The 26,090-nt window shown below is 43.0% G+C and overlaps 2 protein-coding genes across 3 annotated transcripts in view; one reads left to right on the forward strand and one right to left on the reverse strand.

The window, feature by feature from the left end:
• Window positions 1-2,249, forward strand: part of NPTN (neuroplastin) — a 77,281-nt gene extending 75,032 nt beyond the window's left edge. Inside the window, exons 10-11 of the mRNA XM_065688737.1 lie at window positions 674-747; window positions 1,136-2,249. Coding sequence (XP_065544809.1) covers window positions 674-734 — 61 coding nt within the window. The 3' untranslated portion in view covers window positions 735-747; window positions 1,136-2,249. The remainder of the gene's footprint in view (window positions 1-673; window positions 748-1,135) is intronic.
• Window positions 2,250-2,288: 39 nt separating this feature from the next.
• REC114 (REC114 meiotic recombination protein) lies at window positions 2,289-23,855 on the reverse strand. 2 transcript variants are annotated; one of them, XM_065688090.1, is made up of 6 exons: window positions 23,676-23,855; window positions 22,559-22,648; window positions 11,055-11,138; window positions 7,103-7,276; window positions 5,192-5,260; window positions 2,289-2,513 (listed from the first exon to the last, which is right to left on the reverse strand). In XM_065688090.1, the coding sequence occupies exons 1-6, from the start codon at window positions 23,835-23,837 to the stop codon at window positions 2,352-2,354; spliced, it is 741 nt and encodes a 246-aa protein (XP_065544162.1). In that variant the 5' UTR covers window positions 23,838-23,855; the 3' UTR covers window positions 2,289-2,351. The 2 variants fall into 2 exon arrangements, with proteins under 2 accessions (XP_065544162.1, XP_065544163.1); XM_065688091.1 differs by lacking the exon at window positions 11,055-11,138.
• Window positions 23,856-26,090: the final 2,235 nt, after the last annotated feature.

Consider the following 26,090-nt stretch of genomic DNA (forward strand, 5'->3'; position numbering starts at 1 on the left):
ATCTGAGAGTTCAGGGGAGTTCACATGATATGGGGTTGATACTATGTGTGATGTTATTACTGGTCATAGAATCCCAGAGTGGTTTGGGTTGGAAAGGACCTTAAAGCTCACCCAGTTCCACTAGAGCAGATTGCTCCAAGCCCCTGTGTCCAACCTGGCCTTGAACACTGCCAGGGATGGGGCAGCCACAGCTTCTCTGGGCACCCTGTGCCAGCGCCTCAGCACCCTCACAGGGAAGAGCTTCTGCCTAAGAGCTCAGCTCAGTCTCCCCTCGGGCAGGTTCAAGCCATTCCCCTTGGCCTGTCCCTACAGGCCCTTGTCCCAAGCCCCTCTCCAGGTTTCCTGCAGCCCCTTTAGGCACTGGAGCTGCTCTCAGGTCTCCCCTTAAGGAGCCTTCTCTTGTCCAGGCTGCCCCAGCCCAGCTCTCTCCGCCTGTCGCAGACCCCTTAGGTTGTTGTTAGTGTTGCAGTAAAGAAAAGGGGAACTACTGGCAGTGCCCTTTTGAGGTGAATTGCACTGGGTGAGAAGGTGGCAAGATAGACAGCCTAAACGTTGTGTTGTCTTTAGCCACTTAGAAGGAAAGGTGACATGTTGTTTGACTTAAGTACAAAGACATTTTTTCTTATGCTTCTGCTTGATTTTGGTGCATTTTTTTATGTTGTTATTTCTCCAGGAAAACCAATTCTACAAACAATCATAAAGATAAAAACTTACGCCAGAGAAACACAAATTAAAAATGCTTATCATGTAAGTATGACTCGCGGGCACCTCTGCAATGGGCAGGCTAAACCCTCCTCTTTCTGTAGTGCTTGGGGTGCGTAACAGAACCTCCTCCCTGCATTAAAACACTGTGGGCTGCTCGGGCAATGGCGCTGGCCTTTTGTGCCCCGCTGTCTAAAGACACCCCAAACCACACAGGTAGTTTAAGACCCCACAAGCTGTCAGGCTCTACATCATCCCTACTATTGCTCATGAAACAAACCCCAGCCCCTGCCTCACTCAGTGTTAAAATCCAGAAGCAATCCAGTCGGGAAGCCTCTATTTTCCCTTCATTGAGCACTCTGTTTGCACGCTGTTTGAACCGTTCCCACTGCTGCCGGGCATTGACTAGCACCTTTTCTCATTTCTTTTTTAGAGCTTTAAGTTTCTGAGAGACTGATGGCAATATGACCTGCTAAATTTAAGGGTTGGAACTCTTGGTTCTAGAACTCCAGTTCTATCTGATTTTATTTTCATTTATTTTTCTCCTTTTCAAGTGAGCAACGATATGACTGTCTAAAGCATGCCTTATTTAGCCTCTCTGCAAGGATCACCTAGCCAGATACATTTTAATAACGCTTCAGTGTAGAAGGTGTAAACTATTTTGGGCTTTGATGTGCTGTGAATGTTGCTTTTCTTCTTTTTCTTTTTCCCCTTTTTCTTTCTTTCCCCTCCTGGATCTATTTAACCGGTAGAGGTAGTTGGGCGAGTCCCGCATGCGCTATTTTTTACTTCCTGTAGCTGTTCAACCGGGCTCTGAACCGCACCGCTGCCATCTAGTGAGACTTTTTGTAAAGTACAGCAAAACGGAAAAGATATATACAGTATATATTTATATTTTGGGGGAGGAGGGGGTAAAACCAAAATCCAGTAATCGTGTTTCATTTTTAAGCTGCTGATATTTCATTCCTTACTGTATGTCTGAAAGATGAGAGAATTTGAGTGTGCTGGTACTTGGAGAAGTAATATATCTTAAGGGCTTAACCTATAGAGAGAGACTCGGGTGTCCTATGATCAGACTTCCAAAGGCAGAAGGGTCGGACGTGGTGGTGGAATGCAGTGGAAAACAAAAACCTTCAGTTTATAAATATATATATATGATTGCTTTTTAAGTGATGATTTTTTTTTTTTGTTAACTCATGTAAATTCTCGACTCCTTTTGCACTGATGTGTTCAACATATTCTTGTACATTCAATTCAGGCAAACTTTTGTAATTTTCTTTTTTTTTTTTTTTTGGGTTTTGTTTAAATGATGAAATGTTACAGCATGGTGATATTCTATGCAACTAGTTATACTCCTTAGTTTGACACTGTAAGTTCTCATGATTTAAAGATTGTAGAAATAGACCTAACAGGGTTCTCATGATGTGCGTAACTGTAGATGCATGAACTTGTGTTCTGTGTATTTGTTGAAGTGCAATGATGTATAAAAAGTGGATTCACCTGTTTTTAAAAATAAAACACTGACCAAAAAAAAACACCCCCAAAAACCGTGTGTGAGACTTACTGAAACGTTTAATCCCACGTAACCTGTGTATCCCTGTGCTGGGAATCCCGGAGCCTGCATCCCAGCGGCCACGAGCTGGTACTTCTCAACCTTCTGTGAGCTTTTGCAGTTCCTTCTCCACGGCTTGCACAAAAGCTGGGAAATGCTGATCCAGGAGGCAGAAGCGGATGAAGGGCCCCAGCTCCTGGGTGCCCCACACCGGGTGCCAGGGCGCAGAGGGCAGCTCAAGCTTCTTGTTCAGCACAGACTGGGGAAGCAAAAACCAAAGGGTTGTGCTAATCCAGGACAGAAAAGGTGTAGTAACGTTTACGTAGTTAAAGGTAAGCGACAGGTAGGTAGTTAAGTTAAATGTAGGTAAAGGTAAGTGCAGCTACATCAAAGGGTTTGTTTGTATTTAATAAAGACACATCTGACATTTATGCTGTTTGGATCCTTTCAATCAGGTCAGATTTCTCCACATAATTTTATCTCTATAGGTTTTTTTTTCCTCTGTGTTATTTTCTTCCCTAGTTCCCTGGGCTTCCTCTCAAAGATCCACTCCGTGTAAGAGAATAGGATCTGGTACAAAGCACATGTGCTGCCACTTGAATTGTGTGAGGGTAACCAAGTGTGCAATGCAAAACTCTTTGTTTAGAGAAAATCCCAGACTGGGTTGTGTTGGGAGGGACCTTAAACCTGATCTAGTTACCAACCCCCTACCATGGGCAGGGACACCTTCCACTAGAGCAGGTTGCTCCCAGCCCTGTCCAACCTGGCTTTGGTGGCTTTTAGAAGTAAATTAGGGGGTTTTTAAGAATTAAAACATCCTTTCCATGCAGATTTAACCACCTCCTCCTGTTTTTCCCTTCGTGGTGGGCAAAGTACATCCCCACTCACTTTCTCTACCCATCTGCAGTGAAGCCATTAAGTTATGGATGCTTTTTGGACACTTGGGAGAGCAGAAGCAAAGACAATCATGGATGTGTTGCTTTCCCCATGAGGTAAGTGTGATGTGCAGAGGGAGTTAGTGATCAAGGTGAATAGTTCTGGTATCAGGAAAATGCCCAGTGCTGGTTAATCTGTGCCTGGCTTTAAATAACATCACATGCTGAGTTTGGCCTCTTTTTTTGATGTGCTGAGCCAAGCTTCTGCTGCTTGAACGCAAAACAGCACAAGACAACTGGCAGATGGACCAGGCCCACTGGTGCCTGGAGCACAATGGGGAGGAAAACAAAAATATGATCTTACTGTTGGTTCACATCCCAGGATTGTTCTTCTGGTGGAGAAAAAGATCTTTCAAGATTGTTGAGATATATTTTTAAATAAAAGAGAATGTTTAAAGCCAGTGCTTCTGCCAGCTTCCTGAAGTGGTGGGAATGGAAATCCTGAACTCCAGCACATCCCAGAGCACCAGCTGAAAGCCTGTTTGTTGTGAAGAAGTTCAGCCCTTCGCAAAGCTTGTGTGGGTCAGGGCTTGAAGCACAGTTGTGTTAAGCTGACTTAAGTAGTAGAGGGACAAGTAGAGGAGGATGTAGTAAAGCTACTACACCAGAGTAATCTTGTGCTGGGGAATAGAATGAGAGATAGATGAATGTGTGTAGTAAATACAGGCCTCGGGCAGAAGGGTTTGTTTGAAGTGGGTATCGTCTCTTCTCTTACACAGGGACCACAGAAAAGCAGTTTTTATAAGCTTGAGTTGTTTGTAATGTTGGTGGTGGTTTACAAGCTCTAGTATTGCTTCGTAAAGCAGAGACTGGTCATGAAAAAGACAGTTGCTAAAGGCCAACTGCCTTGTTTGATCCCTCTGGCTCAGTGCTGCACTCTTGCTGCATTGTATAAAGACAGTACCAAAGCTGTTGGGAATCGAACAGCAGGGCATGTAATACAGCTCTCACTGCTGAGAGGAGAGCACAGCAAGCTGCCTTCTCAAAATAGAGGTGTTTATAAAAGGCTTTTTGGGGGTTTAAAAGATGACAGATTTGTAATAAGAGCACAGGAATTGTCCCTTAATACTACTGATAGGAAGAAATGTTGAGCTGATGGTGCTCTGAATGTGGAAGAAGGGTAAAATAGACCCATTGAAGCAACTGCACAAAACCAGCTGAAAAAAGAGTTTTGTCAGTCATCTGATTCTGTTCTGTCCCAAATTCACAGAAGAGAAATGAGCTAATTCCACTTATTCCTGAATACAGTTTAACCCTGGATTTGTCCCTGAGGCTGTCAATGGCATTGGGGGATCTGGGATCAAAAAAGGCTCTGGGGAGCCTTATTGCAGCTTCAGTGCCTAAAGGGGCTACAGGAAACCTGGAGAGGGGCTTTGGACAAGGGCCTGTAGGGACAGGCCAAGGGGAATGGCTTGAACCTGCCAGAGGGGAGACTGAAATGAGCTCTTAGGCAGAAGCTGTTCCCTGTGAGGGTGCTGAGGCGCTGGCACAGGGTGCCCAGAGAAGCTGTGGCTGCCCCATCCCTGGCAGTGCTCAAGGCCAGGTTGGACACAGGGGCTTGGAGCAAGCTGCCCCAGTGGAAGGGGTCCCTGCCCGTGGCAGGGGTTGGAGCTGGATGAGCTTTAAGGTCCCTTCCAACCCAAACCAGGCTGGGATTGTATGACTGTTTTCAGATTTAAGCTACGACTGCTGATGTAATTCGTGCAGTCAAGAGAATGACAAAGCCACTTACTTGGATGTGACATCTTGGGTGTTTGCTCTCAGTGTGTGGTTTGTTCTTATGCAAATGGCATAATGACACCATGAAATACCTGGGTTTGCAGCTTACTTCCTAGCTCTAGATCATTACAGGAGATCCCGTGGGTTTTGTTGGTATAGATGATGGCATCCTGATGTTCAGTGAAGGCTGATGTTGACAGAATGTGAGATACCTGGAGCTCTTTCCATGCCCAAGAGATTCAGGTACAGGATGTAAATGTTAGATACATTGTTTTTGCTTTACCTGAGCAAGCTGTGGTACAGATCTTCTTTCTCCAAGGCCTGCACAGGAATCTGGTAGAGGCTCATCTGGCTAGAAAATGTCAAATGCAAATAAGGGCTTGTTACCAAGCAGAGTGTGGGTATGTGCAAGAAGGGAAGTAGTTCCATTTTTAGAGATAACAGGGAGAGAATGTGCTCAGCTACCTTCTGCAGTAAAAGGCATCTTGTTCTGGAACCTGAATGCACATCTGCTCAAGTCTTTAAAAATGAAAGCCGTGAAGTAAGGGGCCTGCCGTTAACCTGTCATGTCTAAGCTAAGATCAATTTGAAACTGCTTTCTGGAAGTCAGTTTCAAGCAGCTGTGCAGGAACACTCACCAGGAGCGTGCTTTTTTCCTTCCCATGGGCCACATCACTGAAAAGATGCTTGAAGCTGTCAGTTCTATTTTCTGAGTGAAGTTTTCAGTCTAACCTCTGGACCAAGAGTGTTACTCATCCCAACAGTATGACTGCTGGGCTTCTGCTACAAAATGCTTTCTTTACCTTCCATTCTTTGCTTTAGCTTATCAGGAAATGAGCAAAGCCCGAAGTATAGGTAATCTGCTTGAAGAACAAACAGTATATAGTCACTATCAGCTGTTGGAAGGCCTCCCTTGTGCCTTCCTGGAAATGGTGGGAGCCAAATTGACACTCTCTCTACTAAATATGATTTTATTGACTGGTAGAGTAGGATCTTCCTAGATTACACCATGAAAATAATGTAGCTGAAAGCTTTGACATTCCTTTTTCCAGGCTCAGTCTCAGTCCTGATATTTTTACCCAGTATCCAAGAGCTTTCCTGGATAAGTTAGTGCAGGGATGTTTTTAAAGCTGGTAAATGTGATCCTCTGGATACCCAAGAGGGCATATATTTAAGAGGTAGTCATCCTCAGAAACACTCTCTGTCTTTTGCCTTTCCCATTTACCTGAAGTCATTGTCTTGGAAAAAGGAAACATTCAGTTTGTATCCAAAATTGCTTTAAAATGTGTCAGGTTAGGATCAAATTGCTCCAATTGCATATTTAAAGTAACAAACACTGTAAAACAGGAGTAGGCAAACACAAAAAGGAGAACACAGTTCATGGTTACTTAATGGCTCTGATCCTGTACCCTGTATAATGCATCTGAAAGTGCCAGGTTCCCAGTAGCCTTTGCTGGAATCTACACTGATGGAACTGTAGATGGGGGGGGTTTTGGTAACTATTCAGCTCTCCTCTGCTGCTCCCTATTTATTAACCTCAGCAGAAACCACCTTGATCTTTCACCAAACCTGAGTGGGAATTGGTAATTCCCTGTATTGGTATTCCCAAATAACTACTACTTGGCTGGAGCATTTGCAGCTGTTTCTTTCAATGGTTACTAACTTCCTGTTTGCCTGAGCCCTGCATAACTCGTTCTCTTTGTTTCCCTAATGAAATGTAAGCTCAAACCCCAGAGCAAAGGTTTTACCCCACATATGAATCTCATCCCGTCTGCGTGCTGATATTCTTCCTGTGATCACATGAACTGTGTATATTGGTTTTGGTTCTTGGTGACCTCTTGGAGGCCAAAATGAGATAATTAGTAATGCTCTGAGATAACTTGCAATAAGCTTGAAGAGCTCGAACCACTTTTGAGCATCGTTAACTTCTTTGAGGTAGGCTAAGAAATGGGAAGATGGTGGCTGGCTTCAGCAGCTCACCTCCTGAATAACTCTCTCTCTCTCTAGGTTTCCCTGCAGGATATTTGGGTTTCCCAACTCATTTCATAGAGATGGTCTCATAGTTGCAAAAAAACTTTGCTTAGAAGTCAGATTTGCCACAGATCGAACATGAAGAGTTAATTATTTTTCTGTCTGTATGTTCTTGATTAGTTACTACCTGTAGTAGTGATGCATTTAGTTCAGCGTTCCTCACCTGGCTGTCACCGTAAGCCAGCTGACTGAAGCTGGGAAAGAGCTGCTGGCTTTGCTCCTCGGTTCCTTGCACTGGCACATACTCTGTGAGTTTCTGAACACAACTCCAGCAGTTTTCCAGCATCTCTTCCTTTGAATCACCACCAAACTGAACACGAAACATGCGGCCTTCATTCTGAAACCAAAGAGAAAAGAAAGGAATTGTGAATCCCCTCAAAATTATTTAATTCAATTCCTATTTGGTAAAGTTAGGAAGAAGGTGATACATGTTTTGTTCTCTGCACCAACTTTAAAGCACAGAAGCAAGTTTTCCCTGCTCTGTCTTTATTATTCCCAGCAGCTAAACCAGACTGATTCCCAGTTTGAAAATCAATTAAAACCAACCCAAACAGGTGAGTAAGACCATTTACCAACTAACTGAAGGTGTAGTCAAGTGAGAAAACCTTGCCATGACAGGAGTTTTTACATGTATAGCAGGGAAATGAAGTTCTTCCTGCTGCTGCAAGTAGTGTCCTATAAGGATATGCTAGCTCTGAAGAGTTATTTGTGACAACAAATAAAGTAAGCGGAAGCTAAACTGAAAGTTCTGGGAACAGTGTGTTCCAGTTTGGATTTATGTTACTGTCTGTGCCAAAGCCTTACCAGCCTACCTGGGCTGCCTGTGTGTAGCCAAACAGATAATTCAGTTTAGCATTCTACCTGAATACTGCTGTTCCTTGAAGAGACACTAACCCAGAAGAATGGGAGCACAAGACACTCCAATACATTACTTCAAATAGTGAAATAACACTGCAAAAATAAGAGGTAGCTCTGACACCTAACCTTCCTTATAGCTTGTGATGCTGTACCATAAATTTTAGGTACATGAGGTTCAGGAAATGGCACTGAAAATGGAGGACTGAAGAGTACGTCATGAATGATAAGCCTGTCCTACGCACATTCAACTGACTGAAGACAGATACGTATTGAATGCTTTGGTTAAGGAGTGAGTTAATGGGACTTTTGGTTTGATTTTGAGGTTTCAAATGTAAACCACAGGTAAAGTGCTAGAAAAGAAGCAAGTTTTCCTTGGATTGCGCCAGCTTATTCAAGTCTTCATCCTTCTGAGGTGTAAACATGAAAACCTTTTTATAATGCCTACACATGCTGCTAGATGACATGAGTACGAGCATATCTTTCATGTTACAGGCTTCATCTCACAGGTAAGCCAGCTCTTGATGACAGCCTTTATGTTTCCATGCATGTTATTTTAAGATGCTTGTATTGCATAAAGTGATTTTGGGGCACTGTAAGCAAAAAAGCTTATCTCAGTGCCTTTCAAAGGGAAAAAGGTCAAGCTAACTGGAACTGGAGCACTCATTTTACCAATGCGTGGTTACATTACCTCTAACTGAGATGTCAGCTGGGTCAGAGTGACATAGCCAAGACCTGTGTGTGGGAGTGCCAAGTGGTGAATTTTCATTGAAATGACAGGGAACTTGCATCTTCATTTGAATTCCTTCTGAAGACTCTCAGAGAACACTTGCTTTGGTTACCCCTGCACGCCCAAATCACTTTTCAGTCCAAGGTGTTCGTGTTGCCCTCTGCTATTCCACAAAGACTATTGAATACGTAAGATTGCAGTTTATAAACACCAGTAGACCTTGTCAATTTAACGCTTTTCCTTTATGGAAAGAGAGGGAATGCTCAAATTCAGCTACGATGATGCCAAGTTTTAGCATAAACTGAGTACTGGGCGGTAACACCTGAACCATACAAGGGCTGAAGTATTAAAGAACCTGGAGGTCACTTAGATGAGGTAAGAGGTCACTAGAGATGGAGCTGTACAAAGGGTAGCGGCAGCCACACAAGGCAAGTGTAAGACACAAGGTGCATCTGTGTTTGGCTTTGGAATTGCACACTCGTGTGCTCTGCTGAATAAAACTTCCACTAGTACAGCTGATCTGTGACACGTTTTCTACAGACCTTGTTTCTTCAAGTGTATCAACACTAAGCTTCTCCAAAGAGAGTTTATAAACTCCTGCTAGCTAAGAGTCCACAGTGCCCTATTAAAACCACATTTCTTAAGTAATCAGTAAGCTTCACTACCAGTGTAATGTAATGACTTGTAAAAGCAAAGGGTACAAGGTAAATCAGGAATGAAAGTCATATTTAGTTGCCCATGCTCCTTATTTGCTCTGTGCACTCAGATACAGGAACTGGTTTTTGGAAACCTTGTGCTCCTCTGCTTGAATCTGCTTTGATTCTCCCCTTACTTAGGTTTAGGAGGTATGGGATGTAACCCCTTACACAGTGTGGCTGCTTCTTGAAACATGTTGAAGATCAGCACAGGAGTTATATGCACAGACATCACTTAAGAAATCACTTCAGCTACAATTTAGGATACAAAGCAGAGAACTATCTGACAGGACCAGTGCAGTGCCACTAAATGCAGTTTGGCATGTGAATTTATGGTAAGTAAACATTAAGATGCACAAAAATGAGACTCTTGATATCCCTCATTTTTGCACTGTCCCTCAGAGCTTTGTTTCAGCCTCACACTGATTGTGCTGTTCATTCCTCTTTATTTATTGTGAGATGCAGCAGAATCCCTTAATGCTGTGCTGGGGAACTGGTTCTTGGCACTAGAGAAGCAACTGATGATCCACTGACTGAGCAGAACTAATGACTGCAACTGCTCAATGGTCAACTTCAGTGATGCCCCGCCTTTTATAAGCATCTGACAAAAATCAGAGGGCCAAGGTGGTTTGGGCTCAGGCAAGCACAACCCATGGATTTAAAATGGTTTCAGGTATTTATGAACTTCCTACAGGCACCATCAGATAAGGCTGATTCTGAAATGAGTCCCTCCTTACATTTGAACAATGTATGTTAATCCTCACATTGGCTTTTTTCTTGCAGTTCACAAGGCATTCCCCCATCTGCAAACTGTATTGTTTGGTTTGTAACATCCTCTAAAGAAATCTCTGTGCATCTTTAAAACAGAAATCAGGTAAAAGATCAAAATACAACTCAAAGGACTTGTTACAGTTTTCAGCTATTCTGGGTATTGCTGTTCTCTGTCATTACAGTAACACAGCCTGTACCTGAGCTCCTGTCAGGGGAATGCCGAACATCTCTGACAATTGAGCTATTTTTATGCCCTAATAGCAATGGGAATGGGGGAAAGAGTTAAAACTGCTCTTAGCAACTACTGAACAAGGGGCTCAACATCTTGTTCCAGAATTCCTGTTTCTGGCTTAGAGATGAATTCTCTTGTCAGGAGAGAATTAAGCTGGAGGCAGCTGTCTCTGCTGAAACAACAAAGCCTCTTAGAAACTATTATGGAAGAAAGGAGAACTCTTCTCATTTGAAATTGCTTCAGTGCTTAGTATAGATGAAATGAAACTTCTCAGGGTTCATCTAAGAACCAAGAAAACTGGGATTTACAAGCAGGCTGGTAACAAGCAAGTACCATTTAATTACTTAAAGGCTTTTCTTGAGATCTGAGAGGAAGAAACCCAGGTTCCTTCACAGCCCTGAAGCACCAGCCTGCCAGTACTGTGCCAGCATCAGGGGCCACAGAATGGCTGAATAACTGTTTGTTTAGATAGATACTTTATTTGCCAAAGTGAAGTGTGACTCAGAACTGTGTTAGCTAAGAGGGACCCTTCATCAGGAATTGTAGCGATAGGACAAGGGGTGATGGCTTCAAACTGAAACAGGGGAGTTCAGGTTAGATACAAGGAGGAAGTTCTTTACTGTGAGGGTGCTGAGGCACTGGCACAGGGTGTCCAGAGAAGCTATGGCTGTCCCAGTATTCAAGGCGAGGTTGGATGGGGCTTGGATCAACCTGCTCTAGAGGAAGGTGTCCCTGCCTGTGGCAGGGGGTTGGAACTGGATGATTTTAAGGTCCTTTCCAACTCAAACCAGGCTGTGATTCTGTTAGAAATACTGCACCCAACTGTGCTTACCTTGGCCTGTGCATGAAGGAGCAGGCAGTCTGCTTTCCTGACTATCTTTAGCCACTTGTGGGAATCAATCAGTGAGAAACCTTCCTGCAATAAAGCAGAACACAAACAGCTCACAGAGCAAACATGCACCACTCAGAAGTTCACCCTTGTTATGTGAGGGAATTTAACCCCTAATGAAGATGAGTCACCTGCATCTGTGCAACTTCTGTACCTGTCAATTACCATTATGTCACTTTTAAACAAACAAGGGATCGAATCTGTAGCTCCAGTTCAAACGTTGTCAATTATGTTCTAATTTTCATATATAACTTAAATTTGTGCATGTGATGGAAGTCTCCATGAAATGCCAAATAAAACAGCCACAACAGAGCCTGAAATCCTTCCTCATCCCGTGAAGTTGCCCGAGAGGGCAGCAGAGGGCAGGCAAACCCGGGGAATGGGCCCGCAGCCGGTTTAGTTGCAGCCCAGAGAGGCATTTCCTCCAGATGGCATTCAGGTAAACAAGAAGCAGCTTTAATCACTTGATGAAGATGTCTTTGTACTCTGGTTGCAGTAACTGTCAGTCTCTCCCAACAAGATGGACTGCTCAGCACTCCGAAAATACCTTGGGAAGCTGAAAACATCAGATAAAAATGGCAAGGTACCTTCCACAGACTGCCATGTGGTCATTAGTTAGCAAAGTCGGGGGGGAAACCCAAATTTACAGGCAGGGAAGAAATCACTTACTTGTTTTATCTGAACTTCTAATGCCTTCAATGACCATGGCTTATTGCATAGGCTGCTTTTCCTACACGCCCTGAGGGTCAGAAACCACAAGCCATGTCCACCCTGGACCGCCTGCAGTGTATTTTTGCAAGTTACTATATATCTGCCACAGGTCCAGGCAGGGAAACCATCTGCCTTTCTATTTTGGTACAAGAAGTCACCTCAGGCACTGCTGGCACTGGCTTTATAGTCTCATGGAGCAATCATGTGTAGATTTATAACCGAAGTTCTACAGGGAATGTCTAGAAAGCATTGAAGATTGATGCTTTGATAGAGAAGCAAAGTGGATCACAGACATGAGGCTGCACACACACCAGCTACAACTGACTCCAGAGTGGTAAGGCACCAAGTTCTGAGGTTCATAGGTCAACAAATTCATAGCAACAAGAAAGAAGAACACAAAAAAACCTGTCCCTTGTTGCGTTGTGTGAAGCTGAGAGGATCTCTGCCAACATCCAGGAGCTAAGTGTGGCATAGATCCTGGCAAATGCATGGCAATACATTGAGATTACGGTCCATTTCTGCCTTTCTAGAGGTAATGAACTGGCTCTAAATCTGCTCTGGATGTATGCACTGGCAAAGGAAATAGTAGTATCCCTCTGGACTGCTGCTCCACCAGGCTGACAAATACAGAGAACACAGCTGCTGTGGCACTGTTCTTGGGCAGACAGCATCCAGAGCTGCTTTACATTCCGAGCTGGGCTTTGCTCAGCAGCATTGCTATGAGCAAAGACAGATGGCAGTGTAAGACTGATCAGGAATACAGACCAAAAGGCAGCCTAAAAGTGGGCAGAACAGAAGACATCAAATGTTTCCAATTTGAAGAGAGGAATGGCAGGGCTTTTCTAAGTGTGATCCATCATTAATGTTCACTGATACAGATACTCATTCTTCAGGATCATACTTGTAAGAACCCTGTATTCAAAGAAAACAGTTTCCTACATCTCTGATAAAAACCTAAGTTGCTCAGAGGAAGGACCCCTAAGAGGAATTAAGCTGAAGCAGGAAACAAAACAAGACCTTTCCCAAATCTTTTGGAAGCAGGCAAGATGCAATCCCACCATACATGAGGCAGGGAAGGCAAAACTAGCTTAGTACCCCTCACAGTGCCTCTGCAGGGCAAAAGAAGGGATCTGGGGAAAGCACTTTGCTGGGGAAGGGCAGGATCCTCTGCTCTCAGAAACACTGTACAAAACAAGTAGGGATGGCTGAAATGACCTGCTGCTTTCCCCAGATGGAGATGGGTCCCCAATGGGACCTGTCCAGGTCCCACTGTCCCATCCAGAGCTCTGCACCGTGGGCCTGCTCACCACACTGAGGTACAGTGAGGAATATTTTCAGAAACACTATTCACTGTCTAAGTTTAAAGTGTGATTCGTTAAGTTACAAATATCAATGTTTTGGATCTCTAATAGTCTAGGTACTATTATTATTTAACATTTATACTGAATAATACCTTACTTGTTCTTAGAAGTGACTAATATGGCAGCAAAAGAACAGAAATATTATTTCCAGGTATCTACACAGTGGTTAATACATCTGATAAACATCTGCAGTGGAACAGAAACACTGTAGTTGAGAAGACTGTCAAGAGACAATAAAAATAAGGATGTGAGAGCAGACAGTGTGAAAAAGCTTGTAAATTATCTTCAACTATTACATGGAATGCTAAAGAGAAGGCAAAACTGAGATGCTTTGAGAAAACAAGCAAAATTAGAAAGCATGGTTACAAGTAAATGTTTTGATGGTGACTTCTTTGATAGGGATTTAGTTATTAGTAAGTTGTTACAATAAGAGCAACTGTGCATGCTTGATACTTGACACATAGGTTATAATTCAAATTCTTGTATATATCTGAAAAATATTAATTTTTAACTCATTGCCTTCCCAACAGGGAATGAGAGTTGCCACTTTGCACTTTAAAAATGAAAAACTGCTTACTCTGTAAAAAAATTGAAAATTCTTCCTTTCATTAAGGATTGTAGAATAAAAATGTAATTCCAGCTTAAAGTTAGAAGTTAATTCCTGATATGAAATACGTATTTCCTTAGATCAATATCATACTTAAAACTATAGGGTCAGTAATGGCTGTCACTACTCTTTAGAAACGATTCTAATAGTTGGGTTGAAAAGAACTGGGGCAAGAGAAAATTAAAGATCAGGACCCTTTAAAACTCTTTACTGCTGCCAGTCACCAGTGCAGAGCATCCCAGCCTGGTTTGGGTTGAAGGGACCTTAAAGCTCATTCAGTTCCAACCACTGTCACGGGCAAGGACACCTTCCACTGGAACAGCTCAATCCAAGCCCCTGTATCCAACCTGGCCTTGAACACTGACAGTGATGGGGCTGCCACAGCTTCCCTGGGCACCCTGTGCCAGCACCTCAGCACCCTCACAGGGAAGCACTTCCTTATATCTAGCCTAAATCTACAATAGGAATGCATCATTATATCAAACACAAATGCAGAAGCTAAGGTAGAAAGAATCATAGATTCATAGAATAGTTAGGGTTGGAAAGGACCATAAGTTCCAACCCCCCTGCCATGGGCGGGGACACCTCACACTAAACCATCTCACCCAAGGCTTTGGCCAACCTGGCCTTGAACACTGCCAGGGATGGAGCATTCACAACCTCCCTGGGCAACCCATTCCAGTGCCTCACCACCCTAACAGGAAAGAATTTCTTCCTTGTATCCAATCGAAACTTCCACTGTTTAAGCTTGAACCCGTTACCTCTTGTCCTGTCACTACAATCCCTAATGAAGAGTCCATCCCCAGCATCCCTATAGGCCCCCTTCAGATACTGGAAGCTGCTATGAGGTCTCCACGCAGCCTTCTCTTCTCCAGGCTGAACAGCCCCAACTTTCTCAGCCTGTCTTCATACGGGAGGTGCTCCAGTCCCCTGATCGTCCTCATGGCCCTCCTCTGGACTTGTTCCAAGAGTTCCATGTCCTTTTTATGCTGAGGACACCAGAACTGCACACAATACTCCAGGTGAGGTCTCACGAGAGCAGAGTAGAGGGGCAGGATCACCTCTTTCGACCTGCTGGTCACACTCCTTTTGATGCAGCCCAGGATACGGTTGGCTTTCTGGGCTGTGAACGCACACTGAAGCTTTCTCATGTTCATTTTCTCACCAGCCAACACCCCCAAGTCCTTCTCCGCAGGGCTGCTCTGAATCTCTTCTCTGCCCAATCTGTAGCTGTGCCTGGGATTGCTCCGACCCAGGTGTAGGACCTTGCACTTGTCATGGTTAAACTTCATGAGGTTGGCATCAGCCCACCTCACAAGCGTGTCGAGGTCCCTCTGGATGGCATCCCTTCCCTCCAGCATATCAACCGAACCACACAGCTCAGTGTCATTGGCAAGCTTGCTGAGGGCGCACTCAATCCCACTGTCCATGTCAGCAACAAAGATGTTGAACAAGACCGGTCCCAACACCGATCCCTGAGGGACACCACTCATTACTGGTCTCCAGCCAGACACTGAGCCATTGAACACAACTCTGCGTGTGGCCATCCAGCCAGTTGTTTATCCACCGAGTGGTCCACCTATGAAATTGATGTCTCTCCAATTTAGAGACAAGGATGTCATGCGGGACAGTGTCAAACGCTTTGCACAAGTCCAGGTAGATGACATCAACTGCTCTACCCCTGTCTATCAGTTCTGTAGCCCCATCATAGAAGGCCACCAGATTGGTCAGGCAGGATTTCCCCTTAGCGAAGCCATGCTGGCTGTCACCAAGCACCTTGTTGTTTTTCATGTGCCTTAGCATGCCTTCCAGGAGAATCTGCTCCAAGATGTTGCCAGGCACAGAGGTGAGACTGACTGGTCTGTAATTCCCCGGGTCTTCCATTTTCCCCTTCTTGAAAATGTGGGTTATATTTCCCTTTTTCCAGTCGTCGGGAACTTCACCTGACTGCCATGATTTTTCAAATATGATGGCCAGTGGCTTAGCAACTTCATTTGCCAGCTCTTTCAGGACCCACGGATGGATTTCATCAGGTCCCATGGACTTGTGCACGTTCAGATTTTTAAGATGGTCTCGAACCAGATCCTCTCCTACAGTGGGCCCAAGGTCTTCATTCTCACAGTCCCTGTGTCTACCTTCTAAGACTTGGGTGGTGCAGTCAGAGCCTTTGCCAGTGAAGACTGAGGCAAAGAAGTCATTCAGAACCTCAGCCTTCTCCAAATCCTGTGTAGCCAGTTCTCCCGATAGATACTCAGCTTGTCCAAAATAATCATGTCCACAGCACATATTGAAATAAAGACACTAAAATTGAAATTTTTGAACTATAATTGTGGTACTGAATAAATCAAACTAAGGTTTCTTCTCCTCTTTCACAGAGCAACCATAGGACCTTCAATAAAAAAACCCAACTTTTCTCTTGCTTTGCAGTGTACAACCACTGAGCAGCATTAGCAATCTGCCCACTTCCCTGGTCTTCTGTCATATGTCCTCTTTTATTCCACAGGGACCTTCCTCTACCCAAGGCACTGTTGTGAGTATAAGCTCAGGAATTTGGTGCATGAGGTTTCAGGTACTGCAAAGAGAGCTTTGAAACATCACCATGTCTGCTGCATGCCTGCCTAATTAATGAGTTAGAATCTACTATATCCAGAGCACTGTTAGCTTATTAGAAGTCATGAGGGGACCAGGAGGGCATGAAGGTCATTTACTCTACACTTGGAAAGATCAGGTCACAAATCAATTACTCTGGATTAATTTGATGCTATTAAACAAGTCCTCTTCACAATTGTAATTTGTTTAATTTGTAGGGTATGAAGAATTCTAGCACCAGGATTAATGGCATCAAATAAACCACCAAAACAGAATTTTCATAATGTACTGATTCGAAGGAGGGAAAGTAAAGAAGAGTTGTGGTAAACAGAACACAATGTATCTTGAGAGTATTGCCACAAATCTACAGAGATGCTGTGGAGATATTCCTGTAAAATTCCATTATCAACAGTATGCAAGAATAAGATTTTTCTACCAGAAAATAGGCAGTGTGTCAGGCAACACTGCAGCAAAACCAGGCCCTAATAATATGTTATAGAGTTTAACTCCAAATGAAGAACTTTGTTTAAAAAACACCCCAACAAACAATTTTTGTCCCCTTTGCTCTCCATTTCATGTAGTTGAGCACACAAGCAGATTGTATTTTTAAAGGAAAACAGTTGTTTCCTCATTAGGACAGTTTCAAGTATGTCTCTGGCAGCATCATGAAAGAACATCTGAAGACATCTTGAACGTGTTCCATTCCCCAAAAGTTTGCGCATTAAACTAAATAATGTGTTTTCTTTGTGCAGCTGATGGAAACACTAACCATGTCCACAGTTATTTGTTCTAGGATCATGGAAGTACTTCAATGAGCAGTTCTGGAGCATTCTCCAAACCAGACACCTCACCACGTACCAGTGTACACAGCACAAGGTATTTTTACTAACCTATGTGGTTTAGAAGTGCTGAGTATGAGTGCATACACTGTAGCATTCTTTTGGGCAAGAAAACAGTTATTTCAGCTTCTATTAGAATAAAGACTGCTAGAAGGGAATTCAGTAAATGTTCTATTATTTTCTCGCTCATGAAAATAATGCTGTAGTCTTCTGTATGTGCTAAAAAGAAAAATCAGTTCTTATGATACGTAGCTATTTCTATTTTATAATATATTTATAGGATCATAGAAGAGTCATGCTCTTACTTGACTCTAAAGAGCTATCATCGCTTAAGGTTTCTTAACATTCTTGCTGTAAGGAAATAAAAAGGACTAAGAATACCTAAATACATCATGTTAATCCAACCAACAGTGAAACAAAGTTTTCCATTTCTACACAACTCTGTCACCTCAGTTTTGTGCAAATGGAGTTGTAGCGAATGTTGTACATAAATGAAAGGCAGACATCAAAGAGGATGATCTACTAAGTAACTAACTTGCACAAAAGGTATCTCCTCTTGTTATCACACTGACAGGAGAATATGTTACAGGACATAGTTTATGTATTTTAGTATTTCATAAATCATCACTTGACATGAAAAAGGTTTGATGAAAGAGCCACTCAACAATGCAATAAAAGATGCCTTTATCAAAACGAAAAGGTAGTTGTTGAAGCCATGCTCATTAGAAGAGCAAACCTTGGGAGCTACACTAGCATGTTAACTATGAAGCTGCTCAACACCAGCCCAGGCAAGCATTATTTCAGTTAACATCACTGCTCACTGCAGAAGAATGAACAAAGAAAAGTTCTAAGTGAAATACAAAACTGCCAAAGTCTGGAAGTTCACAATTTCTGTAGGTGACTGATTGGACTTTTTCAGGACTTCTTAAAAAGCATCAACCCATGATACTATCAGCATAATGCAGAGGTTCCTGGCAGCTGAAAAGGTTCATCTTGGCTTGTGTAAGATGCACATACCACTGGGAAAAAAAATGCACTCCGGCTTTTATCTGCCTAAAGAAAACAGAAGGTACCAACCAAGATAGTTTGCATTTACTGATGCACTGATTTTACTACATTCCTTGCCAATTTTAAATCAGAAGATATAAAAATCTATGTCATACTACAGTATTACCTAGTCTAAAAGCATTCAACTGATAAGCTTTCTTTGTTGGATGCTGGATAAAATCTTTCTTTCAAGAACTCTTACTTAGGATGGTTCATGTAGGAATTGTTGGGGTAGGGTGAGGGTTCCAGCTCTACCATTGCTGGTGCAGTAAAAACCTAATAAAATAGGAACATTCACCACGGAATTAATTCTTGAATTTAGTCAGCAGTCCAGTTCATTCTGGGTTACTGTTAGAGGGGAAAAATATCCCCTTATTACTGATCCATGACAATTGACAAAAATACAATATAGTTGTTCAAGTTGAGAAGGAAGTGGTGTCCCTGTGACAGAGGTCTTGTGCCTTACTGTGTTCCTATGCAGAGGTACAAGGTATAAAGTTAATTGTTACCCAGTTCCCTCAAAACTAGGAGCCTGTAGTACATCAAAAGGTCTGAAAAGTGGGAATTAGGAGATAGATCAAAAGACTAGGCATCAACAACTTAAAGGATGCAATTACTACATAGCAAAAAACAGTTCTGAAGGAATTTTGATGGGAGGCAGCACGTACATGGTGGAGAACACCTTGGCAATCAACAGCAATAGTGTAGGCCCGCAAGTAGAAATTAGGATACACAGTAAACCCACAAGCTGAATCATTCCAACAATTGCAGCATTCTGTCAAACTTGATATATTCCCTCTGGAGCAGAAACTTGTGCATTATCCTCAGTGACAAAATGTCCATTAGAACAGACCCCCAGTGAGAGGATTTGGTCTGTGACAGATTCCAAAGAACTATATGTACTTAGTTGTACAAAGCCTGTTTAAATATTGTGACAGGTTTCTGACAACTGACAGATGGAGGCTAGAGGGAGATAAAAAACCAGTGAATTAACCATTTCTACACTGATTATGCTTACAGCAATAACCAGGCAGCTCAATATTGCAACTTTTTTGTTATACAGCATCTCAATGAGGAGTTTGTAACACTTCACCAGTGGCCTGCACAGTTCTAGCTGCTTTGAGTCAACTGGGAGCTGTTCTCAGCTGCTGGCCAAAAACATCATGGCTGGTGCTGGCTTTTCCCTGGGCATTGCTGTCATGAAATGCGTGGTTTAGGGTTGCTCAAAGAATAACCATCAAAAGTATTAGCCGAGAGCAGTTTTAATGATTTATAATGGCATGACTTAATTCAATGGCAACATTCATGATATTAGTTATTATATGGATGAAGTATGCAAAGAAAAAATCAAGGAAAAATCAAACTAAAAACAATCGATACAGGGACCAAGGAAGCGAAGGGTAAGGGAGACCCTCCACTAAATCACGAGGCTCAGAGCAGACCCCTTGCTTTGCAAACTCCTGACTGAGCCTAGGTGCTGCTGGATCAATCTAGTCTTAGTTTCAGACTTGGTCAATGGCTTAGATCTGAAGGGTTACAGATGCACCATGTCACCATGGAGGGAAGTTTTACATGTTTTTTGTTTAGCAGCAGTTTGAAGGTTTAAGGATCTTATAAAGTGAGTCACTAGAATATATTACAGTTGCTGTAACAATCTATACACACATACAAACACATACATAAATACATATGAAAGGACCTGTAAATAATTTAGTGGGGGGGACTTCAGTCCAGGGAAGGAGTGTTCCAAGGCTGTCAGGGATAACTGATTGTCCCCTTCTCACTTCCCACCTTAGTCAGGGAACAGGAGTCCCTGATACAATCAGTGCCTCTTTCCTTAGCTGTGCAAGAGTGCCCAGCATGGTCAAGGAATGCTTCCCCACCAAACTCATTACACAAAGGCCAAGGCCTGATGGAAATTTCTGAGACTGTACAGCAACCCAGAGGATGGGGAGATGCACCACCACATCATCTTTCTGCTTTACCAAAGAGATTCCACAGACTGTTCTTCAAAGATACCTTTAGACTGGATTATCCCAGGAAGAAGAATTTTATCACTGTCTATCAGACTTGAGTAGTGTTGGGAAAAGGGACACATTTCTAGGAAAGTATATGCTGAAGGAACAAGCTAAGCAGATGTGCTGGACCAAATCCCTCAGAAACAGGAAACCTGAAGATCCCTGCTCAGGTTCAGAACTAGCAAAGTGGGTATTTGCTAGGTTTTTCAGTGAGTCAGGAATGCTTAAGAGGAACAGTGGGAGGACTGGAACTGCTTCAATCTCTGAGAAATACACATGCATGGGGCATATTACACCAGTGTATTTCACACCAATTTAGTTTTGTACTCACAGAACACACGTACAGCATGCTCCCAATTGCACGGACTTGAAGAAGTGCAACCAAAGGAGTTGTCAGTCAGGTTTTAAGATGCTTATGACAGCAGTTATGTGTAACTTTGATCATACACTTAGTAAAGTGTTGTTGGTGTCGGCCTTAAGGTTAATATAGAAGCACTGTTGAAATAAATGTTTTTAAAAAAACAAACCAACAAAGAAAAGAAACAACTTTCTTTTTTGTTTTCTTTTAAACTTAGTATTCTATTTCAGTCACATTTATCAAGTACATCTGTTCCACCTCTGTTCTGCACTATTCTTAGCCTGTGATGGTTACTGCAATATATTAGTGTCTCTTAGAAGCTGAAACAGACCTGATAGATCTCAGAAATTCCTCATCTGGCATTTCAAGCAAGAGAGCTGCCAGAAAGATTCACTAGCCACTAAACCTAAGAGCTGCAAGAAGTGCTTTTCTCAGCCAAGTCTTTATAAAGGTTTTCTTGTACTTCCTGAACTCATCCCTTATGACAGTATGCTTTTATCTGCCCATTGTCACTTGCCAGATTCAACCTTTGCCAGGCGCAGTCTTTGAAGGGCTAAAGCTTTCACTGGTGCCTGTTTTGCTCTTTAGTTATTAAAACTTATTTTCAGTTAGTTTTTTTTTGTGGTTATTTCAAGGACAAGCAATGTAAGTCTCCTAGTTACTAAACAGTTACAGCTGTGTGATGGGAATAATGCACCTCTCCTGGACCAGCTCCAGGAGATGGGCATTCTGCACCAACTGGTTCCAAGCAGTATTTGGTAAAAAATGGCACCAAGTCTCATTTCAGTTGCATTTCTTTGAAATATCTGGATTTTCAATGACTCCCTCAACAGAACTGCTAAAATACTTTCCAGCTTCCATGATTACCCTCATCCAAGAGCATTCCAAGAACTTGCCCTCACTAAATATGTGAGCCAAATACCATGCCTTGTATGAGGGGCACGCAAACTGACAGCCCTCCATTGGCTCATTTGTTACCTATTCAGCTTTCTTAACACACAGGCCAAAACCAAACAAGTGTGTCCTTGGTTCTTCCTCTACACTTACAAGATATTTCTGTAAGTCTGAGACCTTTTAAAAGGCACAGTAAAAATTAATTTATAAGCTACAACATACTTTCTTATACATTCTGTATTTAAAAAAAAGTCTTTGTTGTCTTCATAGCGCCTTCCACCAGTTTGGACCAGCTTTCTAATATATTTATTAGCCAATTCCTACTTGTTACCATCACTCGGTATCAGTGATACACACTTAATTCCACTTTCCAGCACAGGTTTTCTCTGTCATGAAGATCAAACCAACTCCTTCTAGATGGAACGTTTCTTTTAAGGTCTTCGATGTCTCTGTGAAACCTTTACAGTTTAGTCATGCTTAAGCATAGAAAAACCAGTTGACACAACTCTGGAGTTGTTATTTTGTCTTAATGGATGCCAGTTCTATGTTAGATCATATTGCCCAACACAGAAAAAACCATACCCGTCGATAAACCAAATTATCAAACCCAAAATACTAAACCAAACCCATTGGTTAGAAATTACCTGGATCGTATGGCAAATCTTATAGGTAATTTTTGTTATCTTTTTAATCTGTTTCATAAGTGCATTTTCTCTGTTTTCTTAGGCAGAATCATGAAAAATCTCACATCTTTCAACATCAGCAGCACTTAGCATTACATCTTAATGTAGATCTTTTAGAGCCCCAGAAGAAACCCTGTTCCTCAGTATGAAACAATGCATTTGGTATGATTCTGATAAACACAGAGAAAAAGCAGCCAAGCAGCCCAGGAGAATTACCATGAGCAAAATAAAACTGGCACATTCTTTTCAGTGGGAGAGAACATGAGGCTGAGAAGCGAAATTAAGTTAATGCTGATGCTACCATGAAAGGAGAAATGTTTTTTATACGTGAGAAACTTACCAGTACTGTTCGCCCTTGGGAAATAAAGAAATGGCCAGATACAACCACAGTAAGGATAAGATGGCCTGATTCTTCATTTGATTCAAAAACCTTTAAAAAGAGAGACAAATCAGAACTCCAGCCTGGTAAGCACAGAATCTCCTTTTTCCATTTCTAGTGCAAAATGAGAGGTTTCAAAGGTTATAATTTACCTCTTACCATTGCACCTTGTGCCACAGATTAGAGGCACATTTACTAACTCTGTATACAGATTTAACTATTTTAAGCAACCACCTGGGTTCTTCCAACTTGATCTCTAGTTTTTAATACCACAGATCCCTGCTGAAGGAAGGAATAAACACCAGTGAAATGATGCAGAGGGTTAACCAATATACAAGGGGGTTAGAGGAATTCACTTGCTTAAACAAAAGTATTGTCTGTTGTAAACACCTATCATACCTACTAAGCAGAACAAAGGCACAAACTACTGATAAGAGGAGAAGCAGAGGTCTGGTTCTACTGATAAGCAACTATTGACAAGGAAAGGAGGATGCCTGAGTCTCTTGATAAGGGGGAGAAGCAGATGGTTTATGGCTGGGATACCGACCAAACCCTAAGGCCATGGGCGAAGATTAAAAGGTGAAAAGTTTAAGAAGACGAAGACTCATTTACTTCATCTTGAGACCCCTGCCCATGACGAGAAGGGGGCACTGCGCAGGTGCAAAGGACCTTCTAGCTCATTATAATACGAAGCGGGGATAGATACTAAATATGTATAGGCGTATCAGTAATCTAATGCACATGTATACCTTAAGAGAATACATGTAAAGGAAAAACTACCCTGGGTGTGCATACTTTGGAGGAGCTATCCCCATGCACCTCAGCGTCGAATCAGGCATTCCTACTTTACAACTTTAACGAGTTGTGGAGTCAATCCGCGTATCAGAAACACTATCACACCATTGATGTGTTCACATCAATAATTCATGAAGTAAAATATCTTCGACGCCTGCATTAGCTCTGGACTTGCAAAAGTATACCTCGCTTATCTGCCGCTTGTCACGCAGCGGCCTGCCAGACCCCACCGAGCCACTCACTGCCACAGCGAGCAGCCAGCCTCCCCCGCGCCGCCCCTCACCTTCCAAGAGGCGGCGTTTTGCCCTTCCTCGTCGCGATCCGCCGGGGGCAGAAAGCGGCCGTAGCGCTTCAAGGGCCACGTTGTGGCGCTAGCGAGGAGGGACGTGTCACCCGGCGCGGAGCCCTGCCCCGGCGCGGAGCCGCGGCCACCGCCCGCCGCCATCCCGGCCCTGAGGAGAGGGGGCTCTCCGCAGCGGGCAGCATAGCGCTGGCGGCTCGCAAAGCGGGTTTGAGCGGGAAGCAGGAGCCAATGGGAGGGGAGAAAGAGCGCGTGAGGGGCTCGTTCACCAATCAGCGGGCGGCAGAGAAACAAGAGCCAATGAGGTAGCGCGCTCTGGCTCCCGCCCGTATTTCTCTCAGTGATGGGGGAGTGTGAGCTGAGGTAATGTGGCTCCGGTCTCTTTGGTGCCGTCCCAATGGTGCCATCTCTGCTTATTCCCTTCCTTTCGAAGGTATTACTTCTCCAAGGGGAGCGAGGGTATTGCTTCCGCCTGCTCGCAGCAGCCTCCGGGTGTACCGGTATGGTGGTGCCGAGGAAGAGAGCAAGGCTAGAGCCTGTGGCACATGCGGCCGCCATTTTGTGTGTTGTGAGAAGCCGCCTGTGGAAGCAGGTCCCCATGGCAGCGTGCATCCTTCCTCAGCTGAAACGTGTTCAAGCCAAACTCAAAACTGCCTTTTCACTTCTTCAAGGTTGGGCTTGATGATCTTAAAGATTTTTTACAACCTAGCTGCTTCTATGGTTCTCTGTGCAAGGCACTGTTCTTGCTTCATAGAACTTCTAGTAGTGTTTTTGGAGTGGGATCTGTCAAAAAAGGATCTCTTTTTTCAATGTGTACTGTATGTTGTTAGCCCAGGTTTATACAACTGGATTAATAAGTCACAGTTGTGCTTCCCTGCCTTCCTACTTTGCTTCTTTTCTGCTATTAGGTTGTTCCTAGAAATAGTTGCACTGCGGTTTATCTAGGAGAAAAAAAAAAGGATAGTGAAATGACATGGCAAGAGTGCACTTACGTATTCCATTTATAGTACATATCTTGACCTGTTAGCGATAAAAAAGCCCTGTACATTAGCGAGTCAACGTCACTGAGGGGGCATGGAAGTTCCCATTCAGGAAGAGGTGCATGGGAGCTGACTGACCTGGACAGCTTTAGGGATGCGAGGCGCCACTAGCTGCCTTTAAACCATCTGCATGCTTGAGGGTGTATGCCAGTAGCTTTGATCCTGGTTCTGAGCATTGCCTACTGTCAGCAGCTCATACCTGAGCACAGTGAAGTTTGGGGAAGTATTCATGCTTCATACATGAAGCAGAACAAAGGACTTTATGCTGTTAACTTTCTGTTACGTTTGTGGTTTGTATTTACAATACTGGCTTGGCTGATAGAAGAAAAGATTAAAATGGAATGGAATAACTACTGTCTCATCTGAAAGAAAACCTCCAAGTACAAGGTTAACCTGTTACTTAAATGCGATGGTTTCACCTGTTAGAAAATATTAGATTGATGTTTATGTTATGTGGCCATTATGTTTTTCATCTGATGATACACCCCCAGAGCCAGGTTACCATCTGAGGAGCTATTTCCATGATAAACAGTTTTACACTGTTCATCTGAACACTTTGCAGGTAGGGAAACACAGGCAGAAAAGCATTAAGTGATTTGACAAGGTCATCCAGAAGAATCAGTAGAAAACAGGGAATACAGCGTGGGCCTCCCAGCTGCCAGTTGCCTTTTCTAATCAATGCTTCCCCTGGAGGATTTCTCAGACTGTGCTTGTCAGACATTCAAAATTGGCCTGTAGATGTGGGGCTTTGTTGGAAACTACTGAGGAAGCTAAATATTATTGTTAGAGAAAGATACTATGAGTACATATATACTGAATATGTATAATACATTATATATAAGTACATAGGCTGAGTCTGTTACCCACTAATTCAGCTGAAGTTCTGTGGAAAATTGTTTGTTTGCAGCATCTTCAAGTGTTTAGCTTCCAAGAGTGATTTCTCACAGATATGCTAAAGGCTTCAGCAAAAGCTTGATCTTTTACCAAAGCAGAAATTTCCAACTGTGGTTTTGAAAGAGGCAGAAGTAAACCATGAGCATCAGATACTCCCATAAAATCATTTAGTAATAATGTATTACTGCGTTGGCACGTGAAAAGAAGTTAACAGGGGTGCACAAAGCCAGGCAGTGTGTGAAAGGCTATACAAATTCTTTTCTTCACAGCTTTGTTGGGGCTTCTCATTTGTGTATGCTCTATTTATTTAGACCTGAAGCTCAGCCAGTGCAACTGCACCGTGATGGGCAGTGTCTCATGCTTATCTAGATGTACCAATCACATCCATGTTTACTTTGGATGCTGAACCTTAAACATGATTCTAGCACCCTGTAATTTTCCGATCGTAGTTTTTTGCTTAGCT

The sequence above is a fragment of the Lathamus discolor genome, chromosome 8, assembly GCF_037157495.1.
Source record: "Lathamus discolor isolate bLatDis1 chromosome 8, bLatDis1.hap1, whole genome shotgun sequence".
Lineage (NCBI taxonomy): Eukaryota > Metazoa > Chordata > Aves > Psittaciformes > Psittacidae > Lathamus > Lathamus discolor.

What these genes read in the sequence shown, in the direction of transcription:
- REC114 (XM_065688090.1), bottom strand. Translation starts at nt 23,837, where the DNA reads ATGGCGGCGGGCGGTGGCCGCGGCTCCGCGCCGGGGCAGGGCTCCGCG. An exon ending in AAAACGCCGCCTCTTGGAAG is followed by an intron (nt 22,649 to 23,675) that starts GTGAGGGGCGGC and finishes CTCTTTTTAAAG; the next exon opens with GTTTTTGAATCAAATGAAGA. An exon ending in TCCTTCATGCACAGGCCAAG is followed by an intron (nt 7,277 to 11,054) that starts GTAAGCACAGTT and finishes CTTTGGTTTCAG; the next exon opens with AATGAAGGCCGCATGTTTCG.